We start from the raw sequence: 24,013 nt of genomic DNA, 5'->3' as shown, positions 1-24,013 counted from the left end.
GAACTCCATCTGCCATTTCTCTGCCCAACTCTCCAATCTATCTATATTCTGCTGTATTCTCTGACAGTCCCCTTCACTATCTGCTACTCCACCAATCTTAGTGTCGTCTGCAAATTTGCTAATCAGTCCACCTATACTTTCCTCCAAATCATTAATGTATATCACAAACAACAGTGGTCCCAGCACGGATCCCTGTGGAACACCACTGGTCACACGTCTCCATTTTGAGAAACTCCCTTCTACTGCTACTCTCTGTCTCCTGTTGCCCAGCCAGTTCTTTATCCATCTAGCTAGTACACCTTGGACCCCAAGCGCCTTCACTTTCTCCATCAGCCTGCCATGGGGAACCTTATCAAACGCCTTACTGAAGTCCATGTATATGACATCGACAGCCCTTCCCTCATCAATCAACTTTGTCACTTCCTCAAAGAATTCTATTAAGTTGGTAAGACATGACCTTCCCTGCACAAAACCATGTTGCCTATCACTGATGAGCCCATTTTCTTCCAAATGGGAATAGATCCTATCCCTCAGTATCTTCTCCAGCAGCTTCCCTACCACTGACGTCAGGCTCACCGGTCTATAATTACCTGGATTATCCCTGCTACCCTTCTTAAACAAGGGGACAACATTAGCAATTCTCCAGTCCTCCGGGACCTCACCCGTGTTTAAGGATGCTGCAAAGATATCTGTTAAGGCCCCAGCTATTTCCTCTCTCGCTTCCCTCAGTAACCTGGGATAGATCCCATCTGGACCTGGGGACTTGTCCACCTTAATGCCCTTTAGAATACCCAACACTTCCTCCCTCCTTATGCCGACTTGACCTAGAGTAATCAAACATCTGTTCCTAACCTCAACATCCGTCATGTCCCTCTCCTCGGTGAATACCGATGCAAAGTACTCGTTTAGAATCTCACCCATTTTCTGAGTCCAAGCATAACATTCCTCCTTTGTCCTTTAGTGGGCCAATCCTTTCTCTAGATACCCTCTTTCTCCTTATATATGAATAAAAGGCTTTGGGATTTTCCTTAACCCTGTTTGCTAAAGATATTTCATGACCCCTTTTAGCCCTCTTAATTCCTCGTTTCAGATTGGTCCTACATTCCCGATATTCTTTCAAAGCTTCGTCTTTCATCAGCCGCCTAGACCTTATGTATGCTTCCTTTTTCCTCTTAGCTAGTCTCACAATTTCACCTGTCATCCATGGTTCCCTAATCTTGCCATTTCTATCCCTCATTTTCACAGGAACATGTCTCTCCTGCACGCTAATCAACCTCTCTTTAAAAGCCTCCCACATATCACATGTGGATTTACCTTCAAACAGCTGCTCCCAATCTACATTTCCCAGCTCCTGCCGAATTTTGGTATAGTTGGCCTTCCCCCAATTTAGCACTCTTCCTTTAGGACCACTCTCGTCTTTGTCCATGAGTATTTTAAAGCTTACGGAATTGTGATCACTATTCCCAAAGTAGTCCCCTACTGAAACTTCAACAACCTGGCCGGGCTCATTCCCCAACACCAGGTCCAGTATGGCCCCTTCCCGAGTTGGACTATTTACATACTGCTCTAGAAAACCCTCCTGGATGCTCCTTACAAATTCTGCTCCATCTGGACCTCTAACATTAAGCGAATCCCAGTCAATGTTGGGAAAATTAAAATCTCCTATCACCACCACCCTGTTGCTCCTACATCTTTCCATAATCTGTTTACATATTTGTACCTCTATCTCACGCTCGCTGTTGGGAGGCCTGTAGTACAGCCCCAACATTGTTACCGCACCCTTCCTATTTCTGAGTTCTGTCCATATTGCCTCACCGCTCGAGTCCTCCATAGTGCCCTCCTTCAGCACAGCTGTGATATCCTCTTTGACCAGTAATGCAACTCCTCCACCCCTTTTACCTCCCTCTCTGTCCCGCCTGAAGCATCGATATCCTGGGATATTTAGTTGCCAATCATGCCCTTCCCTCAACCAAGTCTCAGTAATAGCAATAACATCATACTCCCAGGTACTAATCCAAGCCCTAAGTTCATCTGCCTTACCAACTACACTTCTTGCATTAAAACAAATGCACCTCAGACCACCAGTCCCTTTATATTCATCATCTGCTCCCTGCCTGCTCTTCCCCTTAGTCACACTGACTTCATTATCTAGTTTCTTACAGGCTTTTGTTACTACCTCCTCACTGTCAACTGACCTCAATTGGTTCCCATCCCCCTGCCACATTAGTTTAAACCCTCCCCAACAGCGTTAGCAAAAGCACCTCCAAGGACATTGGTTCCAGTCCGGCCCAGGTGTAGACCGTCCAATTTGTAATAGTCCCACCTCCCCCAGAACCGGTCCCAATGTCCCAAAAATCTGAACCCCTCCGTCCTGCACCATCTCTCAAGCCACGCATTCATCCTGACTATTCTTTCATTTTTACTCTGACTATCACGTGGCACTGGTAGCAATCCTGAGATTACTACCTCTGAGGTCCTACTTTTTAACTTGGCTCCTAACTCCCTAAACTCTGCTTGTAGGACCTCATCCCGTTTTTTACCTATATCATTAGTGCCTATGTGCACAATGACAACTGGCTGTTTACCCTCCCCCTTTAGAATGTTCTGCAGCCGATCTGAGACGTCCCTGACCCGTGCACCTGGGAGGCAACATACCATTCGGGAGCCTCGTTTTCGACCACAGAACCGCCTATCTACTCCCCTTCCAATCGAATCCCCTACGCCTATAGCCCTTCCACTCTTTTTCCCGCCCTTCTGAGCAGCAGAGCCAGCCACGGTGCCATGGACCTGGCTACTGCTGCCTTCCCCTGGTGAGCCATCTCCCTCAACAGTATCCAAAACGGTATACTTGTTTTGGAGGGAGATGAGCGCAGGGGACTCCTGCGCTGCCTTCCTGCTCTTTCTCTGCCTTTTGGTCACCCATTCCCTTTCTCCCTCAGCAATCCTAATCTGCGGTGTGACCAATTCACTAAACGTGCTATCCACGACCTCCTCAGCATCGCGCATGCTCCAAAGTGAGTCCATCCGCAGCTCGAGAGCCGTCATGCGGTCTAACAAGAGCTGCAGCTGGACACACTTCCTGCACGTGAAGGAGTCAGGGTCATCAGCCATGTCCCTGAGCTCCCACATTGAGCAAGAGGAGCATGATACGGGTCTGAGATCTCCTGCCATTTTTAATCTTAAGTTTAAACTTAGTTAAATGAAAAAGGAACGAAAAGTTTTTACCCATCACAATAAAACCAGAGAAATCGAAAAAACCTTACCTTATAAACACCCCACCGAGTCTTTTTTTTTTTGGTTAGAGGAGGAGGGCGGGTGGGAGACACTACATGTGTGGTGTCTCGGGTTCAGAAACCGCCCAAATATATAGTGTTCTACTTACCCAGCAGCCCCCTGGCCTCCGCCGAAAAACAAAAGGAAATTAAATTTACTTTCAAACTGACTTTCCCAGCTGCTCACTCGCTCACACGCTGCTCCCGAAAAAGCTGCTGCACTGAAAGGAAAGTTATTTTAAACCGCCCAAATATATAGTGTTTTACTTACCCAGCAGCCCCCTGGCCTCCGCCGAATGAGATGTCCAACCTGCAAACATGTCTCTGGATTCTCAAACACTGCCCTTTGGTAGACACATGTGTAACCCAGGAATTGGGAGTTCTCTCTTTCTTTGTCTGTGCTCCATGTTTTCAAAGATGATTTGACCAAGACTAGCAAATATGTTCCGAAAGGTGACGTCGTTATTTATTTCTGGAGTCTCTTGGCTATAACTCACAGGAATTACCTCCTTTTAAAATGAAGACGTGCTTTTGAGGAGTCGCATTTAGTGCTGTGACTACACGATGCTGCTGTCGGTGGCTCCAACATACCCAATATAGGGAGCCATAGTATCGCTACTATCAGGTGTATAATCATCAGCTCGGAAGAAGGGGAAAGAGACGGGGAACGCACCTGATTCACCTCACAAATAAAGGATTAAACAAACGCAAGAGCAAAATACTGCAGATGCTGGAAATCTGGAGTAAAGACAGAAAATGCTGGGAATACTCAGCAGGTCTGGCAGCATCTGTGGAGAGAGAAACAGAGTTAACATTTCAGGATGATGACCTTTTATTAAATTATTTTAAATTAAACAAATGGGCTTGTCAGCCACATATGTCTGAAGACGCATGAACCCCAAGAAAGAAAACTCTCCTACAGTGAACAAGGTTTAAGAATACTGGGCCCCAATGAAAAGCAAGATCTATCTACAATCAAGGACTCTGCAGTGAGCTCAAGAGAACAACAACTCTTCAGATATTGCCTCATACCTTTCCACTTTATTTTTCTTCTCCTTTCTGCCTCTATTTGCATGTGTGTATCGTGTATGCATGCTAGCGTGGCGCATTGTGTATCCATAGACGTCAACCAAATTAGAGTTGAAGTTTAATAAAATTTAACCTTTCTTCTTTAAAACTAAAAGTCTGTTTGTGCTGGTTTCTTTGCCTTATAATTGGAAAGCGGTGAACAAGGATTCACCGAGGGGGAGCTAAAAACACGGTGTTTAACAAAATTAAACGCTGTTACAGTAAGACCAGGTGAAGGCTGAAAAGGACCCCTAGTCGTCTTTCTCACCTGGTCGTAACAACCGCAAAAAACAGATAATCTGATCATTCACTTATTTGCTGTCTGTGGGATCGTGCTATGTATAATTTGTCTGTTGTGGTTGCTTGTACAACAGAAGTGATTCGTTGGTTGGAAATCACATTGGGACCTCTTGAGGACATGATTAGGGACTAAAGAAATGCAACATGTTTCTTCAATTCATGCTAATCTCTTCTGTGCTGTGCAGTCTGGGCCTTGGCCCATCTTTTATTGATGGACTGTCATCTGTTCTCTCCCAGATCCTTTTGGCTGGAGCAGTTCGCATGGCGGACAAGATTGAATCTGCGAAAACCTCCGTTGTGGTCCACTGCAGCGATGGCTGGGATCGGACTTCACAGCTAACAGCCCTGACTATGCTGATCCTCGACAGCTACTACCGATCCATCAAGGGGTTTGAAGTGCTGCTTGAAAAGGAGTGGCTAAGTTTTGGACACAGATTTGCAGTTGTAAGTAACTAATGGGCATAATACAGTTCGCAGCAACCAAATCTGGTTCATTTTGCTCGTGACCTCATTTAAAGAGTGTGAATCTTATCAACCCAGAATTGGGCTTCAGTTCCATCCCAGAGACTTGAGCACATAGTCTAGGCTGACACTCCAATGTAGTGCAGATGGAGTGCTGCACTGTCAGACGTGTCGTCTTTTGGATGAGACGTTAAACCAAGGCCTTGTCTGCCCTCTAAGGTGGAATTAAAGATCGCATGGCAGTATTTCGAAGAAGAACAGTGGAGTTCTCCCTGGTGTCTTGGCCAATATTTATTTATCCTTCAATCGGCATCGCAAAAACAGATTTTCTGGTCATTATCTCATTTGCTGTTTGTGGGATCTTGTGCGCAACTTGGCTGCTGCATTTTCTACAACAGTGACTACACTTCAGTAATACTTCATTGGTTGTAAAGCACGTTGGGATGTCCTGAGTTTGTGATAGGTGCTATATAAATGCAAGTCTTTCTTTCTTGTCCAGAGAATAGGGCACGGTGATGAGAACCATGCTGATGCTGACCGATCACCCATATTCCTTCAGTTCATTGACTGCGTGTGGCAAATGACAAAGCAGGTAGGAGCTTTCTTTGGATGACTGCAGTAGATGACTTGTTAGTGTTAAGTGATAACAGTTTGTGAGCCTTTACATATGTTGCCTCCAGTAGCTATCCCACAACAAACAGTAAATCAGTAAAACAGCTTATCTGGCCATTAACCTCACTGCTGTTTGTGGGAGCTTTCTGTGCTTGGCTGCCGTGTTTCCTACATTATAACAGTGACTACACTTCAAAAGTACCCCATTGGCTGTAAACCGTTTTGGGATGCTCTGAAGTGCAGCAAGGTGCTAGATAAATGCAAGTCTGTCTTTCCAGCAGGACACATGATAATAGCTGAGCTAATGATGCATCGTGAGGATCAAAAACTATGCGGGTCTTTTTCCTGCCGACTGGCTCATCAAGTGCTCATTATTTTCAGTGGCACTGTTCCATTGAGCCTGTATTTCCCTGGTCTGTGGGTGGCTGCAGTATTTGGAGCGCCTTTCCTTGGATGCCGGAGATTAACTTTTCCTCAGAGGGCTACTAAACGCCTGCTTCCTTTGCATTACTGTGTTCCTTGTATGTAATTTTATTTTGTGCATACCCTTTCTAGCCTCCTGCACGTGTGCAACCACCGAGCTCTCCTTGAATTGTTATGTAATGAGTGCTGTAAAATCTGATGTGACAGGAAATGCTATATACTTTGTAGCGTTGCCCATTTTGGGCTCCATTCTGTCTGTTCATGTGACCTGTGAATGAGTGGGGGGAAAAATGAAGCCCTTTTTCATTAGTCATTTTCTAACTATGTGACCTTTTTACTTGGAACCGTGTTTACAGTACAGTTTCAGTTCATCGTGCCTGTGTCAGCTCCATACTGGAGCAATCTGGAGCTACTCCTACTGCCTTTCCTCTCTCGCTCTCGCGCTCTCTCTCTCTCTCGCTTTTCACCCACTTTCTCTTAATGATACAGTTGCTTGTGTTTCAGTTATTCCCTGTGAACGCTCCATGCACTACTAACTCTGAATGAAGAGATTGCTCCTAATCTTTCTCCTCATTCTCTCAGTAGCTAGTTGAAATTGATGACCACTTGTTATCAACTCCCCAGCCAGAGGAAAAGGTTTTGCCCTTTCTTGATGATTTTCTTCAACAAATCTCTCTTCAATCTGCTCAGCCTTCTCTATTGGAAATAACCCCCGACATCCTGAGTCTCTCTCTAACTGTAGTGTCTCATCCCTACTGTCATCTGGGTAGGTCAACATCACACACTATCCATGACTTCAATGCCCTTTCTTTAAGGGGCTGCCAAAACTGCACCCAAGTCAAACAGATGCATCATGTAATTCCTTCTTAAAACATTTCTATTCTAGAATGTAGTAATTCCAGTTACATTGGGGGGAGTTTTATGCTCTTCCCCAGCGGTGGGGAGAGCATGTAATTGGGTGGGATGTTGGCCTACCTGTCCCTTCGCCAATTGAGGCCCTTAAGTGGGAAATCAATGCTCAGTTAAGGGTCTCATTCCACTGCTGCCGCAATTAGCTGACCAGCGGGCGGGCCTGCCCCTGCATGGGTAGCACGGCAAGAAAAATCTGTGCGGGCTGCTTGCTGGCTCCGGGGATGGGGGATGTTAGATATAGCTTTTGGATCTAAAGGGATCAAAAGGATATGGGGCGAAAGCGGGAACAGGTTACTGAGTTGGATGATCAGCCATGATCATATTGAATGGTGGAGCAGGCTCGAAGGGCCGAATGGCCTACTCCTGCTCTTATTTTCTATGTTTCTATGTCCCTTGTTAAAAGGCACAATGCCTGATTGAAGGACCTGGCATTGGGAAGAGGTGGTGCCCACTGAGAGCCACTCCCCCCCCCCCCCCCCCGCCCCGCCCCGCCCCGCCCCGCCCTTGCTGCTGATCTTCCCCACCAGACCCTACCCCACACGACGCCTCCCTTACCTGTGGCCTGGGTCCAGCGCTGCTCCTGGGCCTCGGGTGGGTGCTCCACCGGCAGCAGCCACCACCTTTCTGGTGGCGCTGCTTAGTTAAAGAGCGGCCGGCCTCTGATTGGCCAGCAACTCTCCAGAGGGCGGGAATTCTGTCACTGGAGCCCTTGATCCCGTGGAAGACCCCTCGCTGTCCAGTTAAATGCTTAATTGGCACTTGATTTGGCAGGTTTCCCACAGAAGGGGCGAGATCTCCATTGCCAGATAAAATCCTGGCCATTGAGGCGAGCCATTTCCATTTATTATCACCTCAGTTACCCAGCCTTTCCATTTGCAGATTGAGCTGCACAGGGACAAAGAGAAAATTTCCATCTTAAATCTGTGATTTAGAGCTTATGGGCCTGCTCTTTTGGTCTGCTCCATTGTTGTAATGTGCAGCAGTTTATCAAGAGCATGAATATTAAAATTCAGCCTTCAGAATATGAAGTCATTAGATGTCTCTTGCACGCAATGATTGTAGCTTTTACCGAAACAAAATACTTTTGTGTTAGTTTGGAGATGATACAAGACTGAAAGTAGATGGATATATTTTCAGAGGAATTCAAAAAATAACAACCCCTAAAACATAACAAAACATATTAACCTACGGAACTTTGTACAGTACCATTAAAGTATTTATGATTTCTTATATTTTAGCCCTTTTCCATCTACCAATGGCATCATCCATTCCTGACGCCAAGAAGGCAGGCAGAACACCCATCCTCAGGCTTCTGTCAGTGTTGTTCTCTAACTGGCCAGTAGGTGATGCACGCGAGCAGTCTTCGAGACTCATCTGTCTTTGTTCTTCCACAGAATCGTTACAGTGCAGAAGGAGGCCATTCGGCCCATCATTCATGCACTGGCTGTCTGAAAGAGCAATTCCCTCAGTTCTATTCCCCTGCCTTCTCCCTGTAACCCTGCACATTCTTCCTTTTCATATAACTGTCTAATTCCCTTTTGAATGCTTCAATTGAACCTGCCTCCACCACACTCTCAGGCAGTGCATTCCAGACCTTAACCACTCTCTGCATGATAAAGATTTTCCTCATGTCACTTTTGCTTCTCTTACCAAATAATTTAAATCTGTGCCCTTTCATTCTCTATTCTTTCATGAGTCGGAACAGTTTCTCTCGATCTCCTCTGTCCAGACCCCTCATGATTTTGAATATCTCCATCAAATCACCTCTCAGCCTTTTCCAAGGAAAACAGTCCTAATTTCTCCAATCCATCCCTGGAACCATTCTCGTGAATTTTTTTGTACTCTCTCCAATGCCCTCATCTCTTTGCTAAAGTGCGGCGCCCAGAACTGGACGCAATACTCCAGCTGAGGTTGAACTAGTGTCTTATATAAGTTCAACATAACCTCCTTGCTCTTGTACTCTATGTCCCTAATAATAAAGCTCAGGATACTGTATGCCTTATTAACCGTTCTCTAAACCTGTCCTGCCACCTTCAATTAATTATGCACATATACACCCAGGTCCCTCTGCTCCTGCACCCCCTTCAGAATTGTACCCTTTATTTTATATTGTTCTTCCTACCAACATGAATCACTTCACATTTCTCTGCATTGAACTTCATCTGCCACCTGTCTGCCCATTCCACCAACTTGTTTATGGCCTTTTGAAGTTCTACACTATCCTCACAGTTCACGTTGCTGCCAAGTTTTGTATCATCTGCATCGTCCATCCTGCATGCCTGTCCCTCTGTCTCTGTGTCTCTCTGTCTGTTACTCTCCCTCTGTACCTGTCTGTCTGTCTTGCTTTGCTGTCTGTCGCTGTGTCTTTCTCTCTTTTTTTCTCTCCAGCTGCTCCTCCCCCCCCCCCATCCACCAGCCAAATGGATAAAATTGAAGGTAGGAACTCATTGTAAGGAAAATGGTAGGCAAAAATCGGAGTTTCACCATTCCATGGCAACAGCATTTCAGAGTTCTTACACGTCACATCACCACTCTGCCCAAGCAGTGTGTAAGGTTTAGAAATTGTTTTCTTTTTTTTATATCTTGTATGTCTGTGTCCCTTCCACCTCTAGTTTCCCGCGGCCTTCGAGTTTAACGAGCTCTTCCTACTGACCATCCTTGACCATCTGTACAGCTGTCTGTTTGGGACATTCCTTTATAACTGTGAACAACAAAGAGTGAAGGAGGTAAGTGAAGTCTGATACTCCTCAGCCCTTGTTAAAGTTTGTCAGATGTTTACTGACAAACACAGTTGGAACCCAGTTCTCACAGTCTCTATGCTATTTGTATTATTCCTGGTAGCATATAGTATACACAGTAGGAAGGTTATTTGAAGAAAGATGAATGTCTTAATCTCAACAATTAATAACTCTGCACTTCGGCATTTCTGCCAACTGTGTCACTGAACAAGTTGCTGAGATAACAAATTAAAATGAATTCTGATTCGTTATGGGTTTGTGACTTGCTGGAGTTGAAGGCACATACAGAAAAGAATTTCTCAGCCCCAGGCTTTTCCATTTGTCGTGGGAATCATCATTTGTGATCTTGAATTGTGAAGTGTTGATCTATACAGTGTAACGGCTAATAGCATCCACTGAACAAAATTAGGTTAAAATCTAACCCCATTGTATACTGTTTCTTCTTGTTATAGGAAGTGCAGACAAAGACAGTGTCCCTCTGGTCCTACATAAACAGCCAATTGGAGGAGTTTACCAACCCATTTTATGTGAATTATGAAAACCATGTGCTTTACCCTGTCACCAGCTTGCGGCACTTGGAACTGTGGGTTAATTATTATGTGAGGTGGAACCCAAGGATGAGACCTCAGGTAAGATGGTGATAGAATAATAGAACATTCTGGAGCCCAAAACATGAGAGTTCCCTTCTGTCCATTTGTCGGAAATGCTCAGTAAAACTTACTATTTCACTGCCTTTGGGGTTTCCCAGTTTATTTATCTCTATTTCCTTCATACTGTGGATCCTTTTTGTCCCCGCATTTCTTAGGAATTTCTGTGCTTGCAGTTCAGGAAGGATAGAGGAATGTGTCAGCTGTGGCTCAGTTGGTAGCATTCTTGCCTCTGAGGCAGAGGTTTGTGTGTTCAAGCCCCACTCCAGAGACTTGAGCACATAACCTTGGCTGACACCCCAGTACACGACAGAGGGACTGCTGCACTGTCAGAAGTGTTGTCTTTTGGATGAAATGTTAAACTGAGGCCCCATCTACCCTCTCGGGTGTTAGCAAAAGATCTTCCACCACTATTTCACATAAGAGCAGAGTTCCCCTCAGTGTCCTGGCCAATATTTATCCTTTTAACCAACATCGTGGAAACAGATTATTTGGTCATTATCTCCTTGCTGTTTGTGGGAGTTTGCTGTGCCACAAATTGTCTGCTGCTTTTCCAATATTGCCACAATCACTATGCTTCAAAATACCTCATTGGGTGTAAATCGTGTTGAGATGTCTGGTCGTGAAAGCTGCTATATAAATGCAAGTATTTCTTTTCTGTCAATCCCAAGTTGATAGGGTTGTTAAGAAGGCGTATGGTGTGTTGGCTTTCATTAACAGGGGGATTGAGTTTAAGAGCCGCGAGGTTATGCTGCAGCTCTATAAAGCCCTGGTTCGACCACACTTGGAATATTGTGTTCAGTTCTGGTCGCCTCATTATAGGAAGGATGTGGAAGCTTTAGAGAGGGTGCAGAGGAGATTTACCAGGGTGCTGCCTGGACTGGAGGGCATGTCTTACCAAGAAAGATTGAGGGAGCTAGGGCTTATCTCATTGGAGCGAAGAAGGATGAGAGGTGACTTGATAGAGGGGTACAAGATGATGAGAGGCATAGATAGAGTGGATAGCCAGAGACTTTTTCCCAGGGTGGAAAGGGCTATCACCAGGGGGCATAATTTTAAGGTGATTGGAGGAAGGTTTCGGGGAGATGTCAGAGGTAGGTTCTTTACACAGAGAGTGGTGGGTGCGTGGAATGCACTGCCAGCGGTGGTAGTGGAAGCAGATACATTAGGGGCATTTAAGTGACTCTTGGATAGGTACATGGATGATAGTAGAATGAAGGGTAGGTAGTTAGTTTGATCTTAGAGTAGGTTAAAGGTTCGGCACAACATTGTGGGCCGAAGGGCCTGTACTGTGCTGTACTGTTCTATGTTCTATCTGCTTTTTTCCCTACACCTGCTCACCTTACAGCCCCCAACTTTCCCATCCTGTTTCTTTACTGCCTCCTCTACCCCTCAGCTGTTCTTTCAGTTTGACTCCTCAGTGGCTTCCCATCAATGTCACCTTAGTAAATATTCAGATCAACAGAAATGATTGAGTTGCTGGTAACACCACTTGATCCACTTACCTGAATGGAGATGCGATTAGGAACTGTGCTAATTGTGGTCTTATTGAATAATTAAATCCCATTGATACACATCCTTCATTCCTATCTATAATTAAAAAATAGCACTTCCTAATGTTAATATTCATTAAGCTTTAGAAACTGTTTTACATGCTGTTGAAGGTGTGGGGTGTTATATTTACTTTATTTGACTTGGAGTCACAAATGTAATGGGATGTGTACTGGATATTAGCCAAGCAAAGACAATACGTGTTTTCTAGGTATTAGTTTAGTTTAGAGATACAGCACTGAAACAGGCCCTTCGGACCACCGAGTCTGTGCCGACCATCAACCACCCATTTATACTAATCCTACATTCCTACCACATCCCCACCTGTCCCGATATTTCCCTTCTTTTGGGCCTCCTTATCTCGAGAGACAATGGATACGCGCCTGGAGGTGGTCAGTGGTTTGTGAAGCAGCGCCTGGAGTGGCTATAAAGGCCAATTCTGGAGTGACAGGCTCTTCCACAGGTGCTGCAGAGAAATTTGTTTGTCGGGGCTGTTGCACAGTTGGCTCTCCCCTTGCGCCTCTGTCTTTTTTCCTGCCAACTACTAAGTCTCTTCGACTCGCCACAATTTAGCCCTGTCTTTATGGCTGCCCGCCAGCTCTGGCGAATGCTGGCAACTGACTCCCACGACTTGTGATCAATAACACACTATTTCATGTCGCGTTTGCAGACGTCTTTATAGCGGAGACATGGACGGCCGGTGGGTCTGATACCAGTGGCGAGCTCGCTGTACAATGTGTCTTTGGGGATCCTGCCATCTTCCATGCGGCTCACATGGCCAAGCCATCTCAAGTGCCGCTGACTCAGTAGTGTGTATAAGCTGGGGGTGTTGGCCGCTTCAAGGACTTCTGTGTTGGAGATATAGTCCTGCCACCAATTGCCAAGTATTCTCCGAAGGCAGCGAAGATGGAATGAATTGAGACGTCGCTCTTGGCTGGCATACGTTGTCCAGGCCTCTGGACCACCTACCTATACTAGGGGCAATTTATAATGGCCAATTTAGCTACCAACCTGCAAGTCTTTTGGCTTGTGGGAGGAAACCGGAGCACCCGGAGAAAACCCACGCAGACACAGGGAGAACTTGCAAACTCCACACAGGCAGTACCCGGAATTGAACCCGGGTCACTGGAGCTGTGAGGCTGTGGTGCTAACCACTGCGCCGCTGTGCACTCTAACCGTGCCCTAAATAATAACATTGGGTGTTTACGACGTGCTTTGGGGTAGAAAATCTCTGTGTGAATGTATTTTAACTCTTTTTAGAATTAGAATTAGAACATTACAGCGCAGTACAGGCCCTTCGGCGCTCGATGTTGCGCCGACCTGTGAAACCATCTGACCTACACTATTCCATTTTCATCCATATGTCTATCCAATGACCACTTAAATGCCCTTAAAGTTGGCGAGTCTACTACTGTTGCAGGCAGGGCGTTCCACGCCCCTACTACTCTCTGAGTAAAGAAACCACCTCTGACATCTGTCCTATATCTATCACCCCTCAACTTAAAGCTATGTCCCCTCGTGTTTGCCATCACCATCCGAGGAAAAAGACTCTCACTATCCACCCTATCTAACCCTCTGATTATCTTATATGTCTCTATTAAGTCACCTCTCCTCCTCCTTCTCTCCAACGAAAACAACCTCAAGTCCCTCAGCCTTTCCTCGTAAGACCTTCCCTCCATACCAGGCAACATCCTAGTAAATCTCCTCTGCACCCTTTCCATAGCTTCCACGTCCTTCCTATAATGCGGTGACCAGAACTGCACGCAATATTCCAGGTGCGGTCTCACCAGAGTTTTGTACAGCTGCAGCATGACCTCGTGGCTCCGAAACTCGATCCCCCTACTAATAAAAGCTAACACACCATATGCCTTCTTAACAGCCCTATTAACCTGGGTAGCAACCTTCAGGGATTTATGCACCTGGACACCAAGATCTCTCTGTTCATCTACACTACCAAGAATCTTCCCATTAGCCCAGTACTCTGCATTCCTGTTACTCCTTCCAAAGTGAATCACCTCGCACTTTCCCGCATTAAACTCCATTTGCCATCTCTCAGCCCAGCTCTGCAGCCTATCTTGGAATTGAACGTCTAGTGTTGCCTGTATATAAAAAGAAAATCATCACTCAGGTCTGTGAGTTGATCTAGCCAGACACTGGTGTTCACTGTCAGTTTGAGTACCGGCTAGTGTTTTGACAAACTGTTAAGGTATACCAGGGGTGCAATTATTCGGGCTGGAGGGCCACTTAATAAATCTTGGTGGGCTGTGTGCATAAAATAAATTGTGTTAACAACAGCTCCCATTAAAATTTGTTATGGCCATTTATTATATGAAGAACCCTTCATGTCATATCCTCACTTAAGAAAAATGACACATTAACATGCTAATGAACATAGTACAGGTTTACCCAAAGCTTATCTTATCCATGGCTGTTGTTCTACCATTATTAAAATTGTAAAACTGGTTACTTGACAGCTGCTGCAAAATTTTGTAAAACTAAAGAAAACTTTAAAGTTATAAACTTTCAGAAGATCAATTATCGATAAGAAACAAATCACACACTAACAATCAAACATCTACTATACAATATTTTAATAGAACATCATAAATGCTTGTTATGAGATCAATGAAAATATTTGATAGGCACTGTAAATGTTAAATAAAGTACAATGTTATGCTGTGACGTTCAGGCAGCTGCCAGGATTAAAGATCGCGCTGCTCAATTTATCACAGAAAAACAACTTTACCCCAACAATCCCCTCAAAGGTTGCCATCACTGCTTCTATCCCACTCCCAACAGTCCCCTGCTCCCTCCTACCATTGCTTCATTTGTATCATTTCTTGGATGTCTCCTGCTCAACTGTTTTTGATTTTCTTTTTGACAGAGAAGATCTCAGCTATGATACTGCCATTGAAATTTGGAATGTAAAGCAACTTTCTACGGCATGCCGTTTTTCCCCCCCCCTCTCCCTCAGCCCCTCGCTCCAGACCTTGCCTCCCCTCGGCCGATTGTTCCTCGCTTCCTGCAGCTCCCCCCCCCCCTCTGGCCGCTCGCTTCCTACTTTCTGCCCCCCCCCCCCCCCCTGCCACACCCCACACCCATCCCGGCTGCAGACGCTAGCTCTAGGCCACGCCACTTTCCTCCTCTCGGCCACATGCTCCCACGTTCGATCGTTCTCTGCGCACCGCCTGAAGAAGCAAGGCGGGCCGCAAGGAGTGTGGGGGCGATGTAGGAGTGAGTGGCCTAGAGGAGGGAAGCCGCGCGGCCTAGAGCTAGCAGCTGGAGGGGTGGGGGGGTGGAGTAGGGAGTGAGCGGCCGGAGAGTGGGGTGGGGGGGGGAGCAGTAAGTGAAGAGTGGGGAGCAATCGGCCAAGGTGGGTGGGGAGGGAGCAGTGGCGAGTGGCTGTGTGGGGGGATGCAGCCGGTGGGGAGGAGGGGAAGTGGGGAGAAAGCATCAAGGCCTGGAGCGAGTGGCCGAGGTGGGAGAACGGCCAGTGGGGCGGGAGCGAGTAGTGCCATTAGTCCTGGCAAGGCTGTGCATGTGCAGCATCTCACTGAGCGCAGGAGACCGTTTGCGCATGTGCGCAACTTGGAGCACTGTGATGATGTCAGCAGGCCGCTGCGATGTCAGGAGTTACTTTGATTTTCACCTTAACAGTTAAATTAAACATTCAGTTGGAATCATAGAATATTACAGCACAGCAGGCCGTTCGGCCTGTCATGCCTGTGCTAATGAATGTGATGAAACCTGGCACAATAGTTCCAGGCACACAAGGTCAGGTTTAATAGTGGACTTGATGTTGTCCTCAGTTTGATATATTTGCACCAGGTTAAATACAGATGTTTTGAGCCCTTTACAGAAACTTTTTTAATTGTTAGTCTAAATTCAGTCTTGGATTTAAAAACAGAAAATGCTGGAAATACTCAGCGGGACAGGCGGCATCTGTAGAGGGAGAAACTGAGATAACGTTTCAGGTCAATGACCTTTCATCAGAACTCAGATTTGTTTAGGTGCATCTTTGGTGAAGAGAATGGTGGGGGGGGGGTGGTGGTGGGTGTGGGAGAGCTTCATACACTGAACTCTTGGTTTATTGTTTTTTCTTATAATTAATTTGCTTAATTTTCCACATAGTTGCTGCTTATCTTTCTCACCTTTTTATTAAAATGTTTACCTTAAGTTATTTTCTTTTTGCTTTTTTTCATTTCTGTTTTCCCTTCCTGCCTTCCCCATCCTTCTATCAGTCTGTCAGTTTAATTCGGTTTCTGATTGTATTTCTGCTGGTTGTGAACAGCCCTGACTGCTGAGGATGCGCAGGGCCGTCACTGAGCAGAACTGAGCTCAGCGCTCTAATGCTAATTGCTGGCTAAGGAATGTGCAGACAAAGTGGGTGGGATGAGAGGTTAGCAGAGAGTTACAGCTGCCTGGTTCAGAGGCAGCAAGGGGGAGTGAAAGAATTATGCTGGCCAGAATGGAATGCTGCAAGTGATCGAAGTAAACTGCTGGAGTCAACTTCCCTATTAGCTGGTGTCATTAACCAGTTCCTGTCTGCGAAGGAAAGGAAATTGCCTAGCAAACTGGCAGCTGTTAGAAACACAGACCACTGGGACATCAGGTGCACTGGTATCCGAAAAGGCTGCGTTTGTTGACAACGCAACCAGTAGGTGGTGCAGTACTTTCACATGCGCAAATGCAGCCTCATGCACTGAAACGTCACTGTCTGCGACGTTTTTGGCAGTTGCCAGTGGTAAAGATGGCGTTGCTCAACTTGCCACAAAAACAAATGAAACTCAAATCCCCAGTGGCTGCGAACGCTGCTTCCATCCCACCCCCAACAGTACCCCGCTCCCGCGCTTCTCTGGCTGGCAGAAAGCAGAGTATGCATAAATGGGTCCTTTTCTGATTGGCAGGATGTGACGAGTGGAGTCCCGCAGGGGTCTGTGCTGGGGCCTCAACTTTTTCCAATTTATATCAATGACTTAGATGAGGGGAGTGATGGCATGGTAGCTAAATTTGCAGATGACACAAGATAGGTAGGAAAGAATGTTGTGAAGGACAAGGAGGTTGCAGACTGATATAGATAGGTTGAGTGAGTGGGCAAAAATCTGGCAGATGGAGTATAATGTGGGAAAATGTGAAATTGTTCACTTTGGCAGGAAGAATAAAAAAGCAGAGTATTACTGAAATAGAAACCGACTGCAGAATTCCGAGGTGCAGAGGGATCTAGGTGTTCTAGCACGAGTCACAAAGTATACAGGTACAGCAAGTAATAAAAAAGGCTAATGGAATGCTATCCTTTATTACGAGAGGAATTGAAAATAAAAGTAAGGATGTTATGCTTCAGTTATACAGGGCATTGGTGAGACCACATCTCGAATACAGTGTGCCGTTTTGGTCTCCTTATTTAAGGAAGGATGTAAATGCATTGGAGGCAGTTCAGAGGAGGTTTATTAGATTGATACCTGGAATGAGCAGGTTGTCTTATGACGAAAGGTTGGGCAGACTGGGCTTGTTTTCACTGGAATTTAGAAGAGTGAGGGAAGACTTGATTGAAGTTTATAAGATCCTGAACAATCTTGACAAGATGGATGTGGAAAGGATGTTTCCTCTTGTGGGTGAGTCCAGAACTAGGGGCTTTTTAAAAATTAGAGGTCGCCCTTTTGGGATAGAGGTGAAGAGAATTTTTTCTGAGGGTTGTGCGAATTTGAAACTCCCTGTCTCAGAAGGTGGTGGAGGCGAAGTCATAGAGTTATACAGCGCAAAAACCGGCCCTTCGGCCCATCGTGTCTGTGCCGGCCATCAAGCACCTAACTATGCTAATCCCATTTTCCAGCACTTGGTTAGTAGCCTTGTATGCTGTGGTGTTTCAAGTGCTCATCTAAATACTTCTAAAATGTTGAGGGTTCCTGCCTCTACCACCCCATCAGGCAATGTGTTCCAGATTCCAACCACCCTCTGAGTGAAAACATTTTTCCTCAAATCTCCTCTAAACGTCCTGCCCCTTAGCTTAAATCTATGCTCCCTGGTTTTTGACCCCTCTGCTAAGGGAAAAAGTTTCTTCCTATCTAACCTATCAATGCCCCTCATAATTTTGTATACCTCAATCATGTCCCCCCTCAGCCTTCTCTGTTCTAAGGAAAACAACCCTAGCCTTTTCAGTCTCTCTTCATAGCTGAATGGGTCATTGAATATTTTTAAGGGGAGGTAGATAGATTCGTGTTCGGCAAGGGAATCAAAGATAATTGGGGATAGATGGGTGTGTGGAATTCGAGACGCAAGCCAGATCAGCCATATTGAATGGTGGAGCAGGCTCGAAGGGCTGAATGGCCCACTTCTGCTCCTTGTTCATATGTTTTTCACCATCGCTCCCCACTCACCACATCTCCGTTTCCCCCCCCCCCCCACCCCCAACCATTCGCCGCTTCCTCCCCTCTGCTCCCTGCTCCATCCCGCTCTCTCCCTCCCTGTCTATCTTGTCACTCTCTTCCCCCACTTCGTTTGTGCAGGGAAGAGAAACTGGATTTTAAAGGCTCTCCGACGCCAGGAACGGTGGGGGGGGTGTCCATGAAGAACACAACAGATGAGGCTCACTACCGACCCTGACACTGGCAGGGCCCATGCCGATCTCGGCAGCGGCGAGGCCTCGCGGCGATGGGACCCGCATTACAATATGCAGATGGATACTTACCTTTCATTAATATGCAGAGCACAGTGATTCTGAGAGCAGGTTCCGATCTTCATTCCGGCGGCCGGCAATGCCATGCTTTCGAATCCCCGTTCGGGGAAACGAGACACGACTCCTTTGGGGAGGGGTGGAGGAGGAGCTTTTCTCAGTGCGGGAGGGGAGGGAGTGGGGTCAAACTCCTCGGATTGGTTGGGGGGCTGATGGGGAGGGGATGAGGGTTTACGTTTCAGAACTTCGGAGGTGGAAATCACTTCGTCGAGCTAAGTATTTTGGGGGGTGAGTGGGCAGTGAATTTAATGTGAGCCTATTGGAGAGAAGGGAGAGGGGATGGCAAAAAATTTTCAGTCACTTTTTTAATAATGTGAGTTGTAATTTTCCTTTAAAAATTCAAATTGTCATTTAGGGCTCTAAGTCCTTTAAAAATGGCACTGGCGCTATGCATTGGCGCTGGACGCCCGTTGCCGGGGACAGCTCGCCCGCCCCCCCACATCGTGGGGGGTGGGCGGTCATCCGGCCGTGCTAATGAGCTGCCGTGTTTGGAATCGCGGCAGCTCCGCGACGTGCACACCCAGTGTGCGGGCCGCAAAGTTTTCCACCCGACGCCTATTCCTGCGTCGGGCTTTTTAAATTCAGCCCAGCGATGGTGGGAGGGAGTGGGGAGCAGAGGCAGAGCAGAGGGGGGAGAAGTGGCGTGGCAGGGAGCGAGAGGTGAGCAGACGTTGCACTATGGGATGATGCTTTCACGCACATGCGCGAATTCGTCCTGGCAAGCCGGGTGCTGATGTAGGCTGTGCATACGCAGCACCATACTGACAGCAAGAGTCCATTCTGCGCATGTGCAGAGCTGGGAGCGCTCTGATGATGTTGGTGCTGAGCTGCGTTGTCAGGAGTCACTTTGATCCAAAAAGGACGGGTTAATAAAATCAGGCAGACACTCCTCATTGGGATGTTTTGAGTTAACATTCAACATACGCTTATTTGCTTTATTTCAAATGCTGGTTAGAAATCTAACGGGCAAAACATTACAACAAAAGCAAAATACTGTGAATGCGGGAAATCTGAAATAAAATTGGAAAATGCCAGAAACACTCAGCAGATCAAATGGAGAGAGAAACTGAGAAACAGTTCAGGTTGATGACCTTTCATCATTAACCTGTTTTTATCCCTGTGCAGATTGTGACCAGACCCGCTGAGCAATTAATACAAGAGCAAAATACTGCGCATTCTGTCTTTATTTCAGATTTCCAGGCCAGACCTGCTGCATGTTTCATGTACTTTCTGTCTTTACTCCTGCTGAGCATTTTCTGTTTTAATTTCAATCCTCAGGATTTTATTTAGATATATCTCCTGGGGGACTGTTAATGCCGATTCCTCTTGGGCTGTAACGTACACCAACTTTAAACTCCAGTCTGGCTTCTGCTACATGTGGGTAATTGGCAAACTAATATGTTATGCATACAGTGGCTTAATAAACAAAATCACTATTCGGACTACAGGAAAAAAGTGATAATGGCTGATGCCATTTCTGAAGAAGAATCACTTGCTAGCTTGGAGGAATTTGAACATTTCAATTGCTGTTTCTTCGAGATGCAGAGTGAGACATGGTTGGTGTTAAGAAAGTTAGTTTACTATCTGCAGAGAATTTCAAATGTTTCGACATTCTTATCCGAAATACTGAGCTGGATTTTTATGGGCCCCCCTGAGGTGGGGCCGGGAGTGGGTGGGGGGACCACGGAGAATCGCGACGGGTGCCAGGTGGTGCTGGAGCGCTGTCTCCGAGCAGTCGTACCAGCAGTGGGATAGGCCGCAATGGTCTTCCCACCCCAGAAGCCTATTGAGACCCTTAATTAGCTTATTAATGGCCAATTGAGGACCTCTTTTTCCACCCCCCCCCTCCCCCCACACTGGGATCTTACCAGCAGTGGAGGGGCCTCTGTCTTGTAAAACGAGGCGCACTCCCAATGGACTTGCGGGGGTGCTGGGAGGGATTCTTCCTCCCCGTGGGCAATTTGTGGAGGACCCCTGCCAGGAACCACTTCACCACCTGGGAAACCCTTCCTCCTGGACGGCACGATCATCCCCTTGCCGGGGCCTTCCGTACTGGCCCCGGCGACCCTGCCTCACTTACCTCTGGTCCGGGATTCCAACGCTGGACCTGGGTCCATGGTCTCTGCAGTACCGTAGTGGCCATTGTCCGGGTGGTGCTGCAGATACTGTTGAGCTGCTAGCCCTCCAATTGGCTGGCAGCTCATGGAGGCGGGATCCCCGTCTTCAAAGGGATGAGGATCCTGACTCGTGAAACTTTTGATGTCATAGAATCATAGAAGTTTACGGCACAGAAAGAGGCCACTTGGCCCATCGTGTCTGTGCTGACTGAAAAACGATCCACCCGTTCTAATCCCACCTTCCAGCATTTGGCCCGTAGCCCTGCAGATTACGGCACTTGAGGTGCATATCCAGACTCCTTTTGATTTTTGAGTTGAGGGTCTCTACCTCAACTACCCTTTCAGGCAGTGAGTTCCAGACCATCACCACCCTCATCTTTTCCTCATCTCCCCTGTAATTTTTCTACCAATCACTTTAAGTGTAAGCCTCCTCGTCACTGACCTCTCTGCTGAGGTGAATAGACCCTTCACCTCCACTCTATCCAGGCCCCTCAAAATTTTGAACATTTCAATCAGATCTCCCCTCAGCCTCCTCTGTTCCAAGGAGAACCACCCCAGCCTATCCAATCTTTCCTCATAGCTGCATTTTTCCAGTCCCGGCAACATCCTTGTAAATCTCCTCTGTACCCTCCCTAGTGCAATTACATCCTTTCTGTAATGAGGTGACCAGAACTACACACAGTACTCAAGTTGCGGCCTAACTAATGATTTATACAATTCCAGCATAACCTCCCTGCTCTTGTATTCTATACGTCGGCTAATAAAGCAAAGGATTCCATATGCCTTCTTAACCACCTTATCGACCTGTCTTGCTACCTTCAGGGATCTGTGGACATTCACGCCAAGATTCCTCACTTCCTCTACACTTCTCAGTGTTTTCCCATTAATCATGTATTCCTTTGCCTTGTTTGACCTCCCCAAATGCATCACCTCACACTTATCTGGTTTGAATTCCATTTGCCACTTTTCTGCCCATCTGACCGGACCATCAATATCTTCTTGCAGCCTACAGCTATCCGCCTCGCTATCTACCACACGACCAATCTTTGTGTCATCTACAAACTTCTTGATCATGCCCCCCACATTTATGTCCAAATTGTTAATATATACCTCAAAAAGAAGGGGACCCAGTACTGAGCCCTGTGGAACAACACTGGAAAAAGCCCTTCAGTCGCAAAGACACCCGTTAACAATTACCCTTTATTTCCTGCCAGTGAGCCAATTTTGTATCCACCTTGCTATATTTCCGTGGATCCCATGGGATTTTATTTCTTTTAACCAGTCTGCTGTGTGAAACCTTGTTAAAAGCCTTGCTGAAATCCATGTAGACCACATCAACTGCACTACCCTCATCTATCTTCCTTGTTACTACTTCAAAAAATTCGATCTAATCAGACAAGATCTTCCTTTAACAAATCCATGCTGACTATCCTTGAGTAACCTGTGCCTTTCTAAGTGACAGCTTATCCTGTCCCTCAGAATAAATTCCAACAATTTGCCCACTACTGAGGTTAGACTGACTGGCCTGTAATTACTTGGTCTATCCCTCACTCCCTTTTTAAACAAAGGTACAACATTAGCAGTCCTCCAATCCTCTGGCACCACACCTGTATCCAGTGAGGACTGGGAAATGATGGTCAGAACTTCCGCAATTTCCTCTGTTACTACTTTTAACAGCCTAGGGTACATTTCATCTGTGCCTGATGATTTATTGACTTTCAAGGATGCTAATCCCATTAATATGTCCTCTGTCCCTATGTTTATCACATCCAATATTTCACACTCCCCCTCAACTACAATGAAGTACAAAGACTGGAGGATCACTCCGAGTTGGGGGTGGGGGGGTGGGGGGTGGTGGGGGCAGGAAAAGGTCGAGGCTCTTTTTGATCTGACGCCGAATCCCACTGAACTAAATGGGAAAAAAGTTGAATAATCCAGAGGTGTCACTTTGCAAACAGTTTCTCATTTATGTTGATACCTTGAAGTGTGGTGTAAATAAATGACAGCATTTCACTTGTTTTAGATATGCTTTTAATTATGTTTAGCATGTAATGCAAGTATCGGACACTTCACTAAAAGCGAGTGGGTCATGTCTATGTTAATCTTTGGAATGTTGATCCTCATGTCAGACAGTTAATGGTCTCATCTAACAATGTGGATAGAGGGACCCTGAAAATAAAGGAAAACAGCCGAGAACAGCATTTCTATAGAACTTCTCATAGACGACATTTGAAGCCTTTTATATCAGGAGGACAAAACTATGGATATCAAGTACAAAAGGAAAATGTAAAGGACGGGAACCTAAAGGCACGGCCAAAGAGAAGGGTTTTGAGATTTTTGAAAGCAGCGATGAAGGTTTTTTTTATTCTTTCATGGGATGTGGGTGTCGCTAGCAAAGCCAGCATTTGTTGCCCATCCCTAATTGCCTGAAGAAGATAGTGGTGAGCCGCCTTCTTGAACCACTGCAGTCTATGTGGTGTAGGTAGACCCACAGTGCTGTTAGGAGGGGAGTTCCAGGATTTTGACCCAGCGAAAGTGAAGGAACGGCGATATAGTTCCAAGTCAGAATAGTGTGTGGCTTGGAGGGGAACTTGCAGGTGGTGGTGTTCCCATGCATCTGCTGCCCTTGTCCTTCTAGGTGGTAGAGGTCTTGGGTTTGGAAGGTGCTGTCGAAGGAGGCTTGGCGAGTTGCTGCAGTGCATCTTGTATACGGTACACACTGCTGCCACTGTGCGTCAGTGGTGGAGGGAGTGAATGCTTAAAGTGCTGGATGAGGTGCCAATCAAACGGGCTGCATTGTCCTGGATAGTGTTGAGCTTCTAGAGTGTTATTGGAGCTGCACTCATCCAGGCAAGTGGAGAGTATTCCATCACACTCTTGACTTGTGCCTTGTAGATGGTGGACAGGCTTTGGGGAGTCAGGAGGTGAGTTACTCACCGCAGCATTCCCAGCCTCTAACCTGCTCTTGTATCCGCTGTATTTATATGGTTGGTCCAGTTAACCGTCTAGTCAATGGTAACTCCCAGGGTGTTGATGGTGGGGGATTCAGTGATGATGATGCCATTCCATGTCAAGGGAAGATGCTTACATTCTCTCTTGTTTGAGATCGTCATTGTCTGGCACTTGTGTGGCGCGAATATTACTTGCCACTTATCAGTCCAAGCCTGAATGTTGTCCAGGC

The 24,013-nt window shown here is 46.4% G+C and overlaps 1 protein-coding gene across 5 annotated transcripts in view; it reads left to right on the top strand.

Annotated features, from left to right (window-relative positions):
* The window catches only part of mtmr1b (myotubularin related protein 1b), an 85,575-nt gene that overhangs the window by 44,518 nt on the left and 17,044 nt on the right, over positions 1-24,013 (top strand). For all 5 annotated transcript variants that reach the window (XM_068047159.1, XM_068047157.1, XM_068047158.1 and 2 more), the window contains 4 exons: positions 4,878-5,084; positions 5,602-5,694; positions 9,662-9,775; positions 10,240-10,416. In XM_068047159.1, coding sequence (XP_067903260.1) covers positions 4,878-5,084; positions 5,602-5,694; positions 9,662-9,775; positions 10,240-10,416 — 591 coding nt within the window. The remainder of the gene's footprint in view (positions 1-4,877; positions 5,085-5,601; positions 5,695-9,661; positions 9,776-10,239; positions 10,417-24,013) is intronic.

The sequence above is a fragment of the Heterodontus francisci genome, chromosome 15, assembly GCF_036365525.1.
Source record: "Heterodontus francisci isolate sHetFra1 chromosome 15, sHetFra1.hap1, whole genome shotgun sequence".
In the NCBI taxonomy this organism is placed as follows: Eukaryota; Metazoa; Chordata; class Chondrichthyes; order Heterodontiformes; family Heterodontidae; genus Heterodontus; species Heterodontus francisci.
The sequence above is the reverse complement of the archived record's forward strand: the minus strand, read 5'-3'. Positions and strand labels throughout refer to the sequence as shown.